General features: G+C 34.8%; 1 protein-coding gene across 24 annotated transcripts in view; it reads right to left on the minus strand.

Annotated features, from left to right (window-relative positions):
- Window positions 1-18,891, minus strand: part of CREM (cAMP responsive element modulator) — a 78,758-nt gene that overhangs the window by 29,298 nt on the left and 30,569 nt on the right. For 13 of the 24 annotated variants that reach the window (XR_013758406.1, XM_079107703.1, XM_079107689.1 and 10 more), the window contains 3 exons: window positions 9,538-9,684; window positions 6,707-6,804; window positions 6,212-6,354 (listed from right to left, as the gene is read on the minus strand). Coding sequence is in view for 23 of the 24 variants with exons in the window: in XM_079107703.1 (XP_078963829.1) it covers window positions 6,212-6,354; window positions 6,707-6,804; window positions 9,538-9,684 (388 nt within the window). In the remaining variant the exon portion in view is untranslated. The remainder of the gene's footprint in view (window positions 1-6,211; window positions 6,355-6,706; window positions 6,805-9,537; window positions 9,685-18,891) is intronic. The other 11 variants (XM_079107682.1, XM_079107680.1, XM_079107690.1 and 8 more) reach the window with 2 other exon arrangements.

Below are 18,891 nucleotides of genomic sequence, written 5' to 3' on the forward strand. Positions count from 1 at the left end.
TTTTTTTGGCTAAAGTCTAACATGGGTTATACCCCAGAAGTAAGTAAGTCACTCAACACCTACTGGTTGAATGTTGGACATGATGACCTTAAATTAAGATTTTTGTCTAGATAGGAAAAGCATAACATTAATTTACTAAGTGTATTCCTTCTAAGTTAGTTTTAGCTGATTATACAAACATCTTTATACATATCCTAATATAGTGATAACTTAGTTTCAAATCAGTATTAACCCAAGAATGGTTCCCCTCCTCCCAATGTGCCATATTTCTTGCATATACATATCAACTAGTCTAAGGCAATGAATTTTTTAAAAAATCCTGGTGACACAAAGTTGCTTGGAAATCTGCTACTTCCATTATTCACTGCCATTAAGCACTTTTCTCTACTAGCTATTAATATCATTAAAAATATGGAGAATATTACTTATGGGATGAAAATTCATCATCTTAGTAAAAATTTTAACTGAAAAAGTAGTATTTTAAGCCCTATGTAATCAATAAATATGATAAGATGAATTTTAAAAGGGCAGAGCCAGGTGTTGTGGCACACACCTGTGATCCCAGTGACTCTTGGGAGGCTGAGGCTGGAGGATCACAAGTTAGGGCCAGACTCAGTAACGTAGAGAGGCCCTAAGCAACTTAGCAAGACCCTGTCTCAAAATAAAAATAAAATGGGCTGGATGTAGCTCAGTAGTAAAGTGTTTTCATACTATGAACACTAATACCAAGTCAATCCCCAGTACCAAAAATAAATAAATAAATAAATAAATAAATAAATAAATAAATAAATAAATAAAATAAAATAAATATGTTAGAAAACTGGAGAAAAAAGGAGTTCATGAACAAAGGAGGAAAGAAAATTTATCCAAATTAAAATTTCATCTAAGGGGGTTGGAGCTGTGGCTCAGTGGTGGAACGCTTGTCTAACACATGTGAGACACTGGGTTCGATTCTCAGCACTACATTAAAAAGTAAATAAAACAAAGATATTGTATCCATCTATAACTAAAAATATTTTTAAAAATTTCATCTGAGAAAATAAATTTTCTTTTGGTGCTTTTTAAAAATATTTTTAAAGTTGTTGATGGTCCTTTATTTTCATTCATTTATTTATATGCTGTGCTGAGAATCGAACCCTGTGCCTCACACATGCTAGGCAAATGTTCCACCACTGAGACACAACTCCAGCCCCTTGATGCTATATTTTAATTCTAAACTTGTACATATAAGCTAATTCAAATAAACCATATAAATGTTCTGTTATTATTATTATCATTATTATTTTGAGATAGGGCTTCACTCTTTTGCTCAGGCTGGAGCATAAAGTAGTTTTTTAAGTGATTTTCCAACAGTTACACTGGGGGAATATAAGCTTTAAGTCACTACTAAGAATAATAAATGCAAGTGCATTTACTTTAGAATGTATAAGCCTGTCATGTGCCAATTCCTTTCATGAAGAAATGGTGTTGACTCATGAGTCTCTTAAGAATTCTGAATTATTTAAGAAAAGTTCACATTTGTCTTTTCATAATAGTGGATATTGTATTGACCTACTTACCTTTCATGTACAAGAATTCCAGTACAGATGAGTTAACAGAGACCTAACAAGATTCCTAGTAAAATAATGTAGGGGCAAACAACATTAATATTTTCCTCAATAACTGGTAAGGAAAGAGGTTGGGTGTAGTATGATGGCAGGCACACCTTTCTCTTAAGAGAAAACTTAATGATTTAAGAAACTTCAAATATTTAAATTTAAATTTCTTTAGTTGCTTTTACTTTTTTATGAATTCATTCATCTACTGCATATTTTAAACATCTGATGCAGCAAGTAACATTCTCTGCTAATTTTAAGACTCTCCCATCAGCCATCTTTCAGATATATTCCCCTGAGATAGAACAGATTTTCTTTGATCAGAATCACTTTACTGTTTGCTTGCTGTGTTGGGGATGAAACCTAAGGCTAAATGCTTAACAAGCCCTCTACCATTGAGCCACACCCCCAGTTCCACTTAACTATTGGACAGCAAATCTGTCACTATGATCTTTACTTTCAGTAAAAGTTTTACATCAGGTCTAGCTCTCTTGGTGTTGCAAGAATAAAACCCTACCTATTTTAATTGTTATTCTTCAAGTAACTGGGGATTAAACTCAGAACCTTATGTATGCTAGGCAAGTACTCTACTCTGAAGAACATGAGAACATGCCCTGCCCTTCTTATTTTGAGACAGGGTTTTGCTAAACTGCCTAGGCTGGCCTCAAACCTGGAATCCTCTTGCCTCAAATTCCTGCACACCTGGGATTACAGGTGTGTATTAACATGCCTGGCTTTACGTTTAAAATTTTAAAACCTATTGTAAGTCTCTGCCTTAAGTCTGGACCTGGTAGTATCCTATCCCAATTTATTTGAGTCTTATTAAACTTATTCCAGTCTTAGTTTTTGTGATAAAAAATAAGCTGATGTGACTCACTCCTCTGCTACTCAAAAAAGGAAAAAAAAAGCTGGAATTAAGAAGGTTAACTGCTGTCAAATACCACCTTTTAACTATTAAAAATGTAATTACTTTTATATGGGAAAACTTGAGTACACTTATTTTTATTTTATTTCTTCAACTTAGAAACACATTTAGTTTTTTTGTTTTTAATACTAGTCAGCTCATTATACCAAGTTAAAAATAATAAAATAATATTTTTGAAATAAGGAACAAGAGCAAAGTTTGAGGGAAAGTCATGCATGGATGAATATTGAAGAAAGAATTAAACCTAAACGGAAAAGAACAATTTTATAATAAAAGGTTATGAGGGCTGGGGAATGTAGCTCAGTGGGAGAGCACTTGACTAGCATGTGCAAGGCTGTGGGTTCAATCCCCAGTACCGCAAAAAAAGAAATCAAGAAAAGGTTATGTAATCCCAGTGGCTTGGGAGACTGAGGTAGGAGAATCGCAAGTTCAAAGCCAGACTCAGCAACTTATCAAGGCTCTAAGCAACTCAGCAAGACCCTGTCTCTAAATAAAATATAAAAAGGGCTGGGGTTACTGGGGTTGTGGCTCAATGATAGAACACTGGCCTAGCACGTGTGAGGCCCTGGCTTCGACCTTCAGCACTACATCAAATAAATAAATAAATAATATAAAGGTATGTTTATATCTACAACAAAAAAGTGTATATAAAAAAAAGGGGTGGACTGGGGAGATAGCTCAGTCGGTAGAATGCTTGCCTTGCAAGCACAAGGCCCTGGGTTCGGTCCCTAGTACCCAAAAAAAAAAAAAAAAAAGGGCTGGGGATGTGGCTTAGTGGTTAAGTGCCTCTGAGTTCAATCCCTGTTACCCACCCCCAGAAAAAAATATATATAAAATAAAGGGTTATGAAGAGTCTCAAAAACATACAAAGAAAAACATTCGGAAATTCTAGTAAAACAGACTCCTTTATTTCAAAAACCCAAGGATGCTAGTAACTATTTCTATTTCTAGATCTTTAGATACAGCATTAAAGTATTAATATCTGTTAAGTTTTTTGTAGTAAGAAATAAGATTAATGAAAATGGATCTTGTATGCATATAGATATATATTATTCTCTAAAGTCCATAGTGACTTCTAAAAAGTATAAATGTTAGTATTTACTTCTTAATGAGTTATCTACATAAACAAGTGTCACTGAATGTCCCCAAAAATGTATTAAACAAAGGCAATGTTGCTTTGTGTGGTAATTTTATCAGTAGGCCAGACATAAAGAATAACAACAATTTCTCATTGAAATAATCATCAAGATCATACTGTATAGACCCAAATTAAAATAGCTGACAGAGTCCATGACCGCTTACATGGCATACAGATAATTGTCTAATTTCTAAACGTGCAGTTTTGTAGTTCTCAACCAGAACTCCTCACCCCACCTCCCCTTATTGCACACACATGGTGAATTTTAATGCTGAGTCCCCTGCTAGGAGGTAGCACCAAGAGCACTAGGAACAAAGGCATAGAAGTTGGCTGGAGGGAAAAGCCTAAAGAATATAAATGATGGGGCTGGGGCTGGCAATCAGTAGTACAGTGCATGCCTAGCACATGTGAGCCACTGGGTTCCATCCTCAGCACCACATAAAACTAAATAAACAAAGGCATTGTGTCTATCTACAACTAAAAATAATTTGAAAAAAGGAATATAAATGAGACTCCATCACAGTCAACCTATATTTCAATAGTTGCATGTCTGTTCCCTATTACTTTTACCTGTTATCACCTTTTGTCTTCACACTAACCCCAGAATTTAGCAACTTAAATTACTACCACTTGAGACTAAAAGCTGGTATGCAAAAAAAAAAAAAAAAAAAAATGCTCTCAGCTCTAAACACTGAGTTAGCAAATGGTAGAAAGAGGGTGCCTTCCCACACCATTTTTAGCTTCAACATTGTCTCAATCCCATGTTTTCACTATTTCAAACTTTCACCTAATAATCTAGGCAAATTAACCTATAGCATCCACTTCCCTGTTACCTTGTAAACAGATCACTGCTTCTATGAGAATTACTAAGCTGCATTACGATATGCCAAAGTTATGTCAGGATAATGGCCTCTTAGATTATCCCCAAAACTTTAAAAAGTCTTAGCATTATTTCAGCAGTAATTCTATCTTTTCCTTTTCATGACACAAACAGAAAATGTTAACATGTATGCAGCCCTCCAGAGTAAATGGATAAAGCTACTCAAGGCTAAGGTTGCCCAGTAAGGACTCTCTAGCAGCTCCCAGGACTGCTCCGCCCTCCTGGGGATTGAGGGATAGAAGTTCTGCACTCTTGGAGCCTGGTGCCACACTCTAGAGACATACCAGCTGGCAACTCTGATATATAGTCCTAAAACTCCCACCACATATATAGTGGACCAGATGAGAAAAGTATATAAGTGAGAAGTAATAAAGGAGAAATAATAGTGAAAACCTCAAGGTCTAATTCTTACAGGCAAGGAGGAGTTTTCTTTTCTTTCTTTTCTTTTCTTTTTTTTTTTTTTTTGTGTGTGGTTCTTGGGATTGAACCCAGGGCCTTGTGCATGTAAGGCAAGCATCCTACCAACTGAACTATATCCCCAGCCCAAGTTTTCTTTTCCTAACACTGATTTTGGACATGCCCACTCAGTCCTAAAGGGGCTGTGGACAAATTACACCCCAATACTGACAGGTATCTGATAGAAGCTACCCAAAATCACGAAAGGAGAATTACTTCAACAGTTTAATACTGCAAATCTCTCACCACTACAAGAAAAATTCTAAAAAAAAATTTAAAAACTAACAACTATATGAGAATTTCCCATGTATGAAAGAATAATATAATTTAATAGACAAGAGTTTTCTAGGGATTGCTACTTTTAAAAGGGAAAACAGAGTAAATCTATAATCTTAACACCTTATTTGGACAAACACTACTTAATATCACATCATTTTTGATACTGAAGTAGCTTTCCCCACCCCACCCTGTCCTTCCCCTTTTTCTTTGTCTTTACCCTCTCTTTTTAAAAATTATTTTTGTGTAGCTATCAATCTTCATTTGAGGGAAAACAACTAGAACTTTAGTTAGAGCAAATATCACAGAATTAACAATCCATTAAAATGCACAAGACTGTGAATGTATCTGTTTATTTAGAGCTTTTGATGTGTAAAATCTCAATAAAATAATCTATCCATTTGTTATAGTTTTAAAAATTAAATCATTTTTTCATTCTCTTTTAGGAAAAACTGAAGCATAAATTAACACAGTAGAGAGTAGTGAAAACAGAATTACATTAAAACATAATTTAGAAAACATATGGACCTCTTTTAGATTAGTAAGTATAATTACGTTGTTGGTAACAAAGGCCAACAAGAATGAAATACAAACATTTAACTCTTACATTTGCATCCATCATAAAGACAACAAAAGCAATAATTTTCAAACTTTTACTTAAGGTAAATAAAAACATATAAATAGAAAAAACTACTTTTATTTTTATCCCCCAATTTTTCTATATTCAGCAATAAAAATTTTTACTTTTCAAAAGCATATGACAGCTGTCAATACAAATCTGTCACTTCTTTAACATGTACTTTTCATTCTAAGATATACAGTTTAGGTATTAATGATGATTTTAAAATGAAACAATTTAATACCAAAACCAGAATTGCTTCAATATAACTAGGGAAGACTTAAAGCTAGCGCTGTATCATATTGAATTGCAACATACATACTGTATTGCCCCGTGCTAGTCTGATATATGCTAGTCGGTACTGCCATGGTAGCGATGTTAGGTGGCGTTCCTTCTTCTTCTGATTTTTCTTCTTCAATTTTGGGAACACCAGGCACATCAGAGGAAAGTTCATTCAGTATTTTTCTAAAATATAATTTAAAAACATAACTAATTAAGATACATGAATAAGACTTAAAAAAATAACTTTGATCTATAATTTTTCTACACAGCAGTACACGCCTGTAATCCCAGCTGAGGCTAAGGCAGGAGAATCCCAAATTCAAAGCCAGCTTCAGCAATTTAGTGAAGCAACTCAGTGAGACCCTGTCTCTAAATAAAATATAAAAAAGGGCTGGGGATGTGGCTCAGTGGTTGAGTGCCCCTGGGTTCAATCCCCGGTACCAATAAATAAATAAATAAATAAAAATAAAAATAAAATACAATTTTTCTACCCTCTTGGACAAAGTACCATTTCAGTAGGAAACAGTTTACTCACCTATAAGAGGGTCTTCGTGAAAGGATTTCTCTACGTTTATGAGAATCAATTACACCTTCTGATTCTGCAGACTCATCTGTCTCTGCAATTGTTGCTACCTATAACACAAGATTTTCTGAAATGCATCACAAAATATAAGATCTTCCCCATTCAAAAAATGGTAGTTAAGGGTCTTCGTGTACAACACTGAGCCAGGTGCTGTGGAGCACCAAAAACACAGTGAACCTGAACTGAAATAGTTCATGATCTGGCTCAAGAAAGCAAACACAAACACAAACAAGAAATGGTATAGATAATAAATACTATGGAAATGCAACAGAAAGTGGTTCAAATGTCAAGTGAGGCTTCACAGGAAAGAGAAAAACATAAGATACATAAGATTCAAGATCCTAACCCTGAAAGTGCCCTTATAATTCTAGCAAGGAGCAAGGAGCAAATGAGCCAGAGACAGAGGCAGAAAAAAAAAAAAAAAAAAAAAGCCCTCAATTTCACTGTTTTCTTATGGATTTATTTATGGGATAGCCATAGCTGGCTTGAGCCGGGTTTTCAAATTAGGCATTAGATAAGCCCAAAGGAGAAAGAACATTTAAATAAACAAGAGTATAAACCAGAATAAAGTTAGGATTTATATTACAAGGAGTAGGGTAGGGTTTAATGAAGTTAAGTCTTAAAAGTCAAAATAAGGAATTTCTTAAAAAGAAGGATCAGAATTTTCAGTATGATTTCATTTTTCAAGTCAGGTAAAACTACAATAATTGATTGGTAAAGAAAGTCAGAAAACGAATGAATTGCTACAAACAACATGTCTGCTGTAAATACATTCATTCATTTAACTGTGAGGGCCTAGAGTAGCTGAGTTTACAAAACTCACTTTACTTGATACTACAATTACCTGAGAATTTGATCTGGGCCAAATCAAGAGGTTACTAAAATATCCAGAATGCAAGCAAGAATATGTAGTTGTCAAAGCACATGAGTATGTGTGTATATTCGCTTATACATATGACCAAGCAACCTCTGGTCATGGATCCCCCACACACAAGCAGATCTTAGTGAAAAAATATGTTGTTGCATTAGACAGTCATAATATCACTACTAAATATTTACCATTTTATACTGGGCTTTCACACATCTATCATATAACCATAGCAACTCCCTTATGTGAGGTCTTTTGCCCATTTTAGAAAGTTCATGAGCTGGGGATGTAGCTCAGTTGGTAGAGTGCTTGCCTTGCAAGCACAAGGCCCTGGGTTCAATCCCCAGCACCACAAAAAAAAAAAAAAAAAAAAAAGTTCATGCAGAGAAATTGTCTTTCCTAATGTCCAACATATAAAAATTCTAAGACAAGATCCACCAGTACTTATTTCTACAAAGACAATTAAAACCATTAATTCAACAAAAATTTAAAAAGTCTACTTATAATATTTTCTTCCAATACCAACCAGGTTGAAACTCAGTTGAAATATCTGTAACCAAATAAAAGTCATAATACAAAGAGGAGTGTGGAATGATCTTCCTATTTTATAATTAGGGTCAGAAAGAATTAGTAACTCTTGGAATCAAGGGTCACTTTAGAAAAATAAAAGATAGTGATAAGAATTATACTTTTGAGCAACTAGAAATGATACCTAGGGCTGAGGTTGTAGCTCAGTGGTAGAGCGCTTTGCCTAGCATGTGTGAGGCACTTGGTTCTATCCTCAGTACCACATAAAAATAAATAAAATAAAGGTATTGTATCCATTTACAACTAAAAAATTAAAATTAAATCAAAAAAGAAATGATACCCATACTGAAAAGATAACCAAGTTTTTAAATCATGTGGATTTATCACATCAAATGTCATGCTGTAAGCCTCATTCTTATTCTGTGATTAAACCCTACTCAAATGTACAGGTAAAGGACAAGACTAAATAGGTGTATCTCTATTTTCCTCACAGAATTTTTTTTTTTGCCATTGATTGGGTTCGAATAATTTGAAATTTAAAGAATAATAAGAAACTGACCTAAGAAACGAAATAAGTTCAGTAAATAAGAATAGTATGCCTTAAAAATGCTTAGTTAATAATTGACATCTATAAAATTTTTTACCTTCAAGAAATGTTAAGGATTTGTGACAAATTTTGATAAATAGTAAGATATATCTCTGGGTCACAACCACATTAAGAACTTCATGTACAAAAACCAAGGTCTACTCTGAACGAAGTACATGACATATAAATATAATACTCAAGTGACAGTAATACCATATCACTTTCAGGCTGGGGTGTAACTCAGTGGAAGAGTGTGTGATCAGCATGCATTAGGTCCTGGGTTTAATCCCCAGCACCAAAATAAATACAAAACATCATTATTACTTTCTAAGGATTACATACGATTACATACACTGAATTAAACAATTAAATTTTTACCCACCTACCAATGTGAACATTCATGAACACAATATTAGTACTAAAATCTTTATATTACTTGATCAGACATCTTTACCAAAGAACCCTCAAAATACTTTTAAGCACCACTGGAGAGCTTTGTTAAATAAATCTGATTATGAGCACAGAACAATTTGAAGAAGACATGAACTGCTTATCTAGCAATTGCTAATTCTGCAAATTATGAATTGACAACAAAACTTCAACTCTTAAGTCAAATTTAAAACTCAGTAGGGTACAATGTACAGCATATGTTAAAAAAAATCCTCCAAATATCTAATTAAAAGATTTGAGTATAAAAACTACATAAAGAAAAATAAGTGAATTAGTAGTAAAAGAAAAACAGAAAAGTCTCAAGAAAATCAATGAGAAATCAATGACAAATCATCTAGGAAGGAAGCTAACCTGAACAGTCTGTATTTGTGGTGAATGAATAACCGATGGTTGTGGTGTCTGAATTACTCCCTGGACATGTACAGTTTGGCCCGAAGGTAATTGCACTAGAGTTACAGCTGGGGAGCCTCTTCCAGTGCCTGATCCAGCTACAGAAACCTGCAAAAATGATCATCATTGAGGATTAAAGCTGAACCTTAATTTGCTATTGTCTTTTTTTTTTTAGGAAATACCACTCACTACTATGACTGACTGACTTCTCTTTTCTTTTTCCTGCTTCTAAGAAATGACAAATCAGCTGGGGTACTTACCATTAGGAGTTGGTCACTGTCCTGGAACTGTCATTCTCTGATGTGACAGATATTAAAGAACCCATGCTCCTCACTTTTGGTGCCCATGCTTCGATGGATAAGAATGTTCCAAGCACAAAGTTCTAAAGCAGTTAAACTACCTCACTACGACCTCATGACTACTAACAGTGACATCTTTTTGAGGCCAAACTATAAACTACCCTCTTGAGAAATTGAAGATAAAATTTCAATATGGTGAATTTTTATGCACATATATGAATAATATCTATAATAATTCTAATACTACTTTAGATGCAAGCTGATACCCTGTCTCTATTCTGATAATAAACCACAATAAGTTTTATGCCCTTATAATCACACCAAAAAAGGTCCAGACCAAAGAAATTCCAGGTCCTTTCAACCCCTAGTATCTCTGATGGAGAGAAAGCTCCTGCCTCAGAGCTGGTGTGGCCCCCTGGCACTCATCCTTTCCCCAGAGATGGAGCATCTAGAGAGAGGACCAGAACTGTCACTTAACTTTGAGCAGAGAAAAGCACATATTAAGCTATTTTAAGTGTTTTCAATAGAGATCCCCACCAGCAACACAAAATATCTCTACTCCCTTGAACTTGAAACCTCCTACATTTTCTAAGTAGTAAACAATTCTTTCCTATAGGCCACTTTCTGGAAAGAATAAATGTTATTATGCTAAATTAAAATAAGTTCTAGAAATCCAAATTGCTATAATTCAAGAAAAATGCCTTTATGCATCATAATATCTTTCATTAAAAATCCCAGGGACTGAGGATATAGCTCATTTTGTAGAGTACTTGCCTAGCATGCGCAAGGGCCTGGGTTCGAATCCCCAGCACCAAAAAAAAAAAAATTTTTTTTCATTATTTTCTATTGAAGAATTATATTTTATCAGGCTTGTGAGCTAGGGAATTAAGAGGCTATGTTAATATTTTGCTCAATAACTGAAATCAGTTTTATGTTGAAAAATTTCTGTGTTAGTCCTAACATCATCATTATTATTGTTATTTAAAATAAAATAGATAATATTTTTAAAAAAGAAATTTTGCTTCATTTCTCTAAGATTTACTATTTACTATGACTAACTCAAAACAATCAAAGACTTCGAAAATGAAATAAGTCACTTGTTTCTTTCTTCTTTCTTTTTTTGTACCAAGGATTGGAACCCAGGGGCACTTAACCACTGAATCACATCCCCAGCCCTTTTTGTATTTTGAGACAGGTTCTCACTAAGTTGCTTAGGACCTCACTAAGTTGCTGAGGCAGGCTTTGAACTCATGATCTTCCTGCCCCAGCCTGCTGAGCTGCTGGGATTACAGGCATGCACCATGCCCGGCAAGCCATTTGTTTCTACCATGAGTGGTAGTAGAACCACAGGATATTAATTTCTGAAGGAAGCCTGTGCGTGTGTGACCTCACCTTTAAAGAACACCAATGATTTACAATCTACTTTACTAGTACTTCAAAAAATATTAATTTTTTTAATATTAGTTAAAATATATTAGTTATTTGTTATAAGATTTATTTATATCATCATTCACTTAGAAAGCAAATTTCTCTGGCAATGTAAAAGTTAAAAATCTTTTATCCATACAAGAGAAATATGTACTGAGTATTATACTAGTTACACCAAGATAGAGCATAGAATTGATATGATCTAAAAAACAATAGCACACCACAGAGTATAGAAGGAATTGATCCTCTTTATGTACCATGAATGTCTTCAGAGTATAGAATTGAAAGATCAGCGTAGACCTGAACAGTATGTGAAGACTTTGTGTGGAAGCCAGAGCTTGAGCTAGACCTTGATCTGAGACTAGGTTAACAGTTGGACAGAAAGTGAAAAATGAGGGGGCAGAGCAGGAGCTTTCTTTCCATTGCTGTATACAGTCCAAGAGCCAATCTCAGCTTGCTTTGCCCTATTGTTGTCTACCTTAAACTACTGAACTAATAGATTTAACAATTAAAAATTAAAAAGAAATGAATTGCTATATTTTACAAGTGTTCTCAGCACAAAAGGCAACTTTGCATGAATGATAAAAAGGTGCTGACTCATTTCCAAAGGTCTCCCTTTTCTCCAAAGAACTAGTTCTCAAACTTTTTAGTATCAGAACACTTTTACACTTAACACTTGCTAACAATTTTAAGGAACTTTTATTTATATGATTTATCCAGTTCAGTGTTGGTAAACATTTAATAACCACAGTTAGGTGTGGTAGTGCACACCTGTGATCCTAGCTACTCAGGAGGCTGAGGCAGGAGAATCACCAAGTTTAGGCCAGCTTCAACAACTTAGCAAGACCCCGTCTCAAAATAAAATTAAAATGGGCTGGGATGTAGCTCAGTGGTAAAGTGCTTGCTTGGCACGTGAGACGCCCTGGGTCTCTGATCCCTAATTTAAAAAAATAAGAGTTAATAACCGGATCTTGGGAAGGGGAATCCTGCTTTGTTGTTTTTGTTGATTTCTGTGATGTAAACACTCATACTACGGAGTACTTCAAGCTACCAGTGAATGACACTGGAAACAAAATTGGAAAAAGATGTATACAATTGGCTTGTGCAAGACATTACAAGCCTGCTTCACTGGTTTTTGTTTTTGTTTGGTGTGTCTGTTTGTTTGCACTACTGGAGATTGATCCCAGAGCCTTGTGCATGCTAGGCAAGCACTCTATTTCTGAGCTACATTCTCAGTCCCTAACCTTTACTATATTTTGGAGAAAGGGTCTTGCTAAATTGCCCTGGCTGGCCTCGAATTGACGATTCTCCTGCCTCCACCTCCCTAGCTGGGACATGCACTGCCACACCAGGCTTCCACTGATTTTATCTATAGATATATAATACCACAATAGAAATTAAAAGACTATTTCAAAAATACTTAGTAACATTTCCAAATAATAAGTCCCTTACACGCTAACATAAATAACATTTTAAGAAAAATAACCACATTCTCCAAAGCAAACAAAAAATATTTAATGAGAAGAATGGCACTGTTTTTATATTTTTACAAATTCCTTTTTTTTTTCCCTTCAAATTTTTAGCTGGGCATGGTGGCACGTGCCTGTAATCCCAGTGACTCAGGAGGCTGAGGCAGGAGGATTGGGAGTTCATACCCAGACTTAGCAATTTAGCAAGGTCCTAGGCAACTCAGCGAGACCCTGTCTCTAATAAAAAATATTAAAAAGGGCTGGGGATATGGCTCAGTGGTTAAGTGCCCCTGGGTTCAATCCCTAGTACAAAAGAAAAATTTAGTTGTAGATGAATACAATAACTTTATTTTATTTCTTTATTTTTATATGGTGCTGAGGCTTGAACCCAGTGCCTCACACATGCCAGGCAAGCACTCTCCCACTAAGCCACAACCACAGCCCTACAAATTCCTCTAATGTCTAGATTAACTGAAGATATAGACTCATATCTACTTTTGCAATGAATGTGTTACATGTTGTGTTAGTTGATATGTGAAAAAATCTTGGTCTCATGTATATAAGATGATTTTAAAAGAGTACTAAAATGTTCGTTCTTTCTCTCTCTCTCTCTCTCTCTGTCCCTCTCTCTCTCTCTCTTTCTTTCTTTCTTTATGTGGTGCTGGGTACTGAGCTCAAGGCCTCAGTCATCTTCTGCAAGTGCTCCACCACTGAGCCACATTCCCAACCCTTTTCAAATTTTATTTTGAGATACAGTCTTACTAGGTTTTATAGGCTAACCTTGAATTTGTGATTTTTCTGCTTCGGCCTCCCAGGTTGCTAGGATTATAGGCATGTGTCACTGCAGCCTTATAGTGGCTTTTCCAGAAAACATAATCTTTTTTGATAAACACCAAAACTTGACAAGTGGAAGTTTTTTAAAGTTTAATTACAATGTGCAATCTGAAGCCCTATCAGTTACATTAAAACCCACAGGTCTATCATGTACTTTGGATGGATCTTTTACTCATGCATGATTTTGTAACATCATGCACTAGTTATTGGGGAAACTTTGGCTTACTGAGTTAAGTAGATTGTCCAAATGCTGACATATTCCATAAAATGCTGTCAGAAATCAATTCACTAAAACAGCATGAACTTCATCAGAAAACTGCAAATACTGTTGCAATGGCAGATGCAGGTTTTCCAAAATTCAAAATTTCTGCTTAAAACCCAATAAACACTGACAGTCATTTTCCTTAAAGTGACAAGCTCACTTTGCTCATTTTTAAGAAAATGTCTTCAAGTATGAATAGCCATAATCTGGCTGTTATCTTTGTTCTTTTTTTAGAAAAAAAAATGATGTATAGGCAAAACCCAGTCAGTTCACCTTGCTGTTCAAACAACAGCACAAGCACTTTTCCTCAAGAACATCATCATTCTTCAGTATATAGCAGAAGTGCTTTCTGTGAACTTCCTACTTCATGACAAAGATATTAAAACAATATGTACTCCAGGGTCAAGATTTAATGCAATTGACAATTTTTACTGCTTCATCAAGGATGTTCTTAACTGAAACTGATTTTGTTTTAACTGCAAGTGAATGGCAGTTAAGAATACAATGATTGGGCTGGGGTTGGAGCTCAGTGGTAGAGAACGCGCCTAGCTCATGGGAGACCCTGGGTTGGATTCCCAGTATTACAAAACACACACACACACACACACACACACACACACACACACACACACACACATAGAAGAAAAAGAAGAAGGGGAGAGTGAAGGGAAAGAAAAGAATATCATGCATACTCAGTGTGGTGCCACTGATTTGATTGAAGCTAAGACCACCAGTTTATCCACTATTGTTTTTGTATCATTAATGCAAATGTCAAAAAAGAGAAAAAGGAAAATATCCTAGCATTATTATGGAAAAAAAAAGTGGTGTCCTGGCAAACCTTCTGAAAGCATCTTCAGCATCTCACCCAAGGTTCTATGCATCACACTTTGAAAACTGGTGCTCTATACTAACATATCCCCTATGTCCTGGCTTTCAGCTTACAGAAGAGTGCCAAAAGCTGAGATTTCAGTTCCAATGCAGCAGTAAAGCCACAATATTCATGTCCAGTAAACCTGATAGAAGCTCATATGTCAGAGACTGGCAAAATATAAATAAAGCTTTCTAACTTATATAAAAAAATAATAGAAAATAGACCAAAAAGATTTTGACACACACACACACACACACACACACACACACACACACACACACACACACACAAAAAAAAAAAAAAAGCTTGACTGCCAGCTTCTGTCATATCACTTCAGAGAGGGAAATGAACTTTACAACTAGATGTGTGGCCTAGCTCCCTGGAGGATATGGTGTGCGTCTCTTCTTGCCCTTATCTACCACCATGTGTGTGGGTCATCTGGAGGGAAGTAAAAAGGGATGAATACTTGCTTTTCCTTTCCTGGATGTTTTTTAATGGGGTCTAACTATATTTCCCAGGTTGGTCTTGAGCTAACTGGTACAAGTGACTTTCCCATCCCAACCTCTCAATGTGCCTTGTTAGTGGTAGAAAATTGTAAGACTACATTTTCCCAAGTCAAAAGATTATCTCTGTAGAATTAATGTTTTTCTTTGAAAAAATACATATAGAGAATAAAATATCTGAAGGGGGGACCCAAGAATACTATGCGTATTCCCCAAAGTGAACCTGTGGACTAAGATGGCAGGTAGTACCCATATTAAATTTCTGTGGGGAAATGCTTTAGCTTCAAACAGATGAGATTACTTTGAAGAACTACAAATAATTCAAGAATGACTCATAGACTTGATAAGTAGAAATCCTACTTTCAGTTACTTTAACTGTCTTTCAAATACAACTCTCAGGACTTACTTTATTAAACAATAGGTCTACCAAACTCTGGCTTAGTGTCACAAAAAAACCTGCTGCAGAAAAGGATGTGCTTCTAACATAGACTGTACTCCTAGAATTCTGGAAATAAAGCTATATGGATTCCATAACTGCAAAGAAACTTGTTATGTCCAAATCTGTACAGTGTAGAGGCTCATGAGACAACAACTTTCATTAAACTGTTCAATTCTGAGAAACAGCACAAATAACATACCCTAAACCTTAGAATACAGGTGTATACTTCTAAAAAAGGAAACTGTCATTCTGTATTCTCAGTGATTTTACCAAAACTGATGAAACAATAATCATTAAGCCTATAATTTTATTGATAGAGTTTACAGGCTAATCATTATTGGTCATTAAAAAATTCATATGGCTTCCTACCCTTAACATCTTAGCATTATTATTATTATATTATTATGCTGATTGCATGGGCTACAACTGAATATTTGGCAGCCCTCAAAGTAAGGTATGGTATATAGATGGCACAGAAGGAATAAGGGTGATGATTCAAGACTATGCATGATGCCCAGAAGTCAAACAAAAGGGTAAGTAAAGAAGCATCATTTTGCTTTGGGTAAGGTGACAGATTCAGTTAGGCAGGTGAGGATTAAAGCAAGGTAGGACAACCAGGAAGAAATGTTTACTAGATAAGGAGAATTAAGGGACTGACTATTGGTTTAGCACTCAGAAAAGAAATAATGATCTGAATAATACCGACAAAGAGCTATCTATAAGAAATATGATAATTTATTTGTAATGTACTAAGACGGTTCTAAAAAAGTTCTGGAAACAGAAAAGAGTTGTTTAAAATTTTTCCTAAAAACACTACTTTTATAGGAAGAAAAAAAAAGTTCAGTTGAACTAAAACATGTTTGCCACTGATAGAAATGGAGAACTCTCTCTTACAAATAGTCACCCTAAGACTTTTTGTAAGTAAAAATTTCACAGGAATATACCGTATTTATGAATTAACTCACTGTTTTATTTATTCAACAATATTTCCTGGGAGCCTGCTGTGGACATGTCTAGACGGTGGGGATTTAGAAGTGAACATGAAAAGTCCTTGCCCTTCCAGATCAGGAGAAAGAAAACATGAAGAAACAAATACATAATTTTGGGTGCTGCTAAGTCTTCAAAGAACAATAAGGCAGGGTAAGGGATTAGAAAGTGACAAGATAGGGGAAATGTGTAAGGAGGCTATTTGTTGTGAAAAGCATGTCAGAAGAGGTAGACATCTGCACAAAAAGCCTAAAGAGAAGTCTGAAGAGAAGGAGAAAGTGACAGGAAGATCTAGAAGTGTATTCGTCACATTCCAATAACCAAGTAGGCAACTGCTCAGACAAGAAGTTAAAAACATTAGAAGGACATATTTTATATTTTATAACTTTAAACCTCTTCTTATGAGGCTTTAAAAGTATGTACAGTGAATTCATAGTAGATACTATTTACCTTTTTTTCCAGATCCCCTGAAGAATAATCTTCTTCTATAGGATGCCTGAAACATAGATTATGCTGATGCCACCACATCCACTGAAAATCCCACTACAGACAATAGTTAATCTGAAGAAATAGGTTAAGATGATGCAATTGACAGCCTTACTTAGCTTTGCAATAAAAAAAATCCTAATAATGACGCTTAAAACTGGGAAAACCTCACAATGTTGTAACACAGCACTTGATTAGCACCTAGTAGACTAGCTCCAGTCTGTAGCTAGGTTCCCTCATGATGGGGTTTATGATGTCACAGTATAGCTGCGAATGTCACAGAGCTACTGGGCCTGCATTCAAGACAGTTAATAAAGGACTAAAAAGATGTGAATTCACAATATAGCAGACTGCTCTACCAACTCTGCTGCCAGCGAAATCAAATCTGCAGATCAACTAGTTTAATGTCAAGGACTATAATGAAAATCCATTAACAATCTAAGCAAGAAGTTGAAAGCTGTCTTGATTTCAGTGTATTAAAAGAGAATTCAATTATCTTCTTCTTTGAAAAAAAAACAATGTTTAAAAAAGCCTCAAATACGTTAAGGTTAAAACAGGAAAATAAAACTATTATTAATTAAATACTTTGACAAAGATGCAAAAACATTTTGCTTTCTAAAACACTCATATTTAGTTGGGCCAAATGAACACAAAAACAAAAATGGAAACCCAACATGTAGAATTAGTCCTCATTTCAGTGTGTTAAGTGACTTCCTTCCTATTTAGCATTTTTTGGAGTTTTTGTTTGTTTGATAGTGTGGCTAATAAACTGCAAAATCAATGGAGTTAAATTTTACTTAGTTTTACCTTGAGTATATCAACTGAAAATATCTCTTAATCAAACTAGACATGTAAGACTAATATTTAAATCTATTATCTGTAATAATTCTAAAGAGATATTGCCTCAAACTTTTTAACTTAAAAAAAATTTAGTTGTACATGAACATATTATACCTTTACTTTTATTTATTGATTGATGTGGTGCTGAGGATCAAACCCAGTGCTTCACATGTGCTAGGCAAGCACTCTACCACTGAGCTACAACCTCAGACCTTCAAACATTTTTGTGTGTATAGACAGGGCTTAAATAAATATTATCTGAATAAAATGGGGAAGAAGGTCACTGTATCTGGTATTATAAATGGACAATTTTATGTCTCTAAAAAATTCACCTTTTGAAATCAAAGCAAAACTCATCATCAAGCTAGCCTTAATTATACACAGTTTAAAGATTCTACTCTGATAATATGTCCAGTAAGGAGTAAGAGTTATCTTCTGAAAAACAATACTCTTAGCTAATATATATATATATTTATATATATATATATATATATATTTTTTTTTTTTCCCCTAGCCAATCCTTATAGTATCTTGAATTTTCTATTTATAGTTTTTGGAGCATCATTTTATATTCTAACTACTATAAAACATTTTATGTACACCACATTTTTTTGTTCTAATTAGTTATTATATGATAGCAGAATGCATTTCGATTTATTGTACACCAATGGAGCAAACTTTTCATTTCTCTGGTTGTACATGATGTAGAGTCATACTATTCATGCATACATCATGTATTTTTAAAAGTATTTTGAAAATGCACATAGTCCTATATAATTCAAAACTCTTTTAACTCTAGAACTTTAATTTATTTATATCATCATCATCATCATCATCATCATCATTATTCTGGCAGTGCTGGGGATTAAACCCAGGGCCTTAGGTATGCAAGACAAG

This window comes from Sciurus vulgaris (genome assembly GCF_902686455.1).
Source record: "Sciurus vulgaris genome assembly, chromosome: 12".
Taxonomy (NCBI): Eukaryota; Metazoa; Chordata; class Mammalia; order Rodentia; family Sciuridae; genus Sciurus; species Sciurus vulgaris.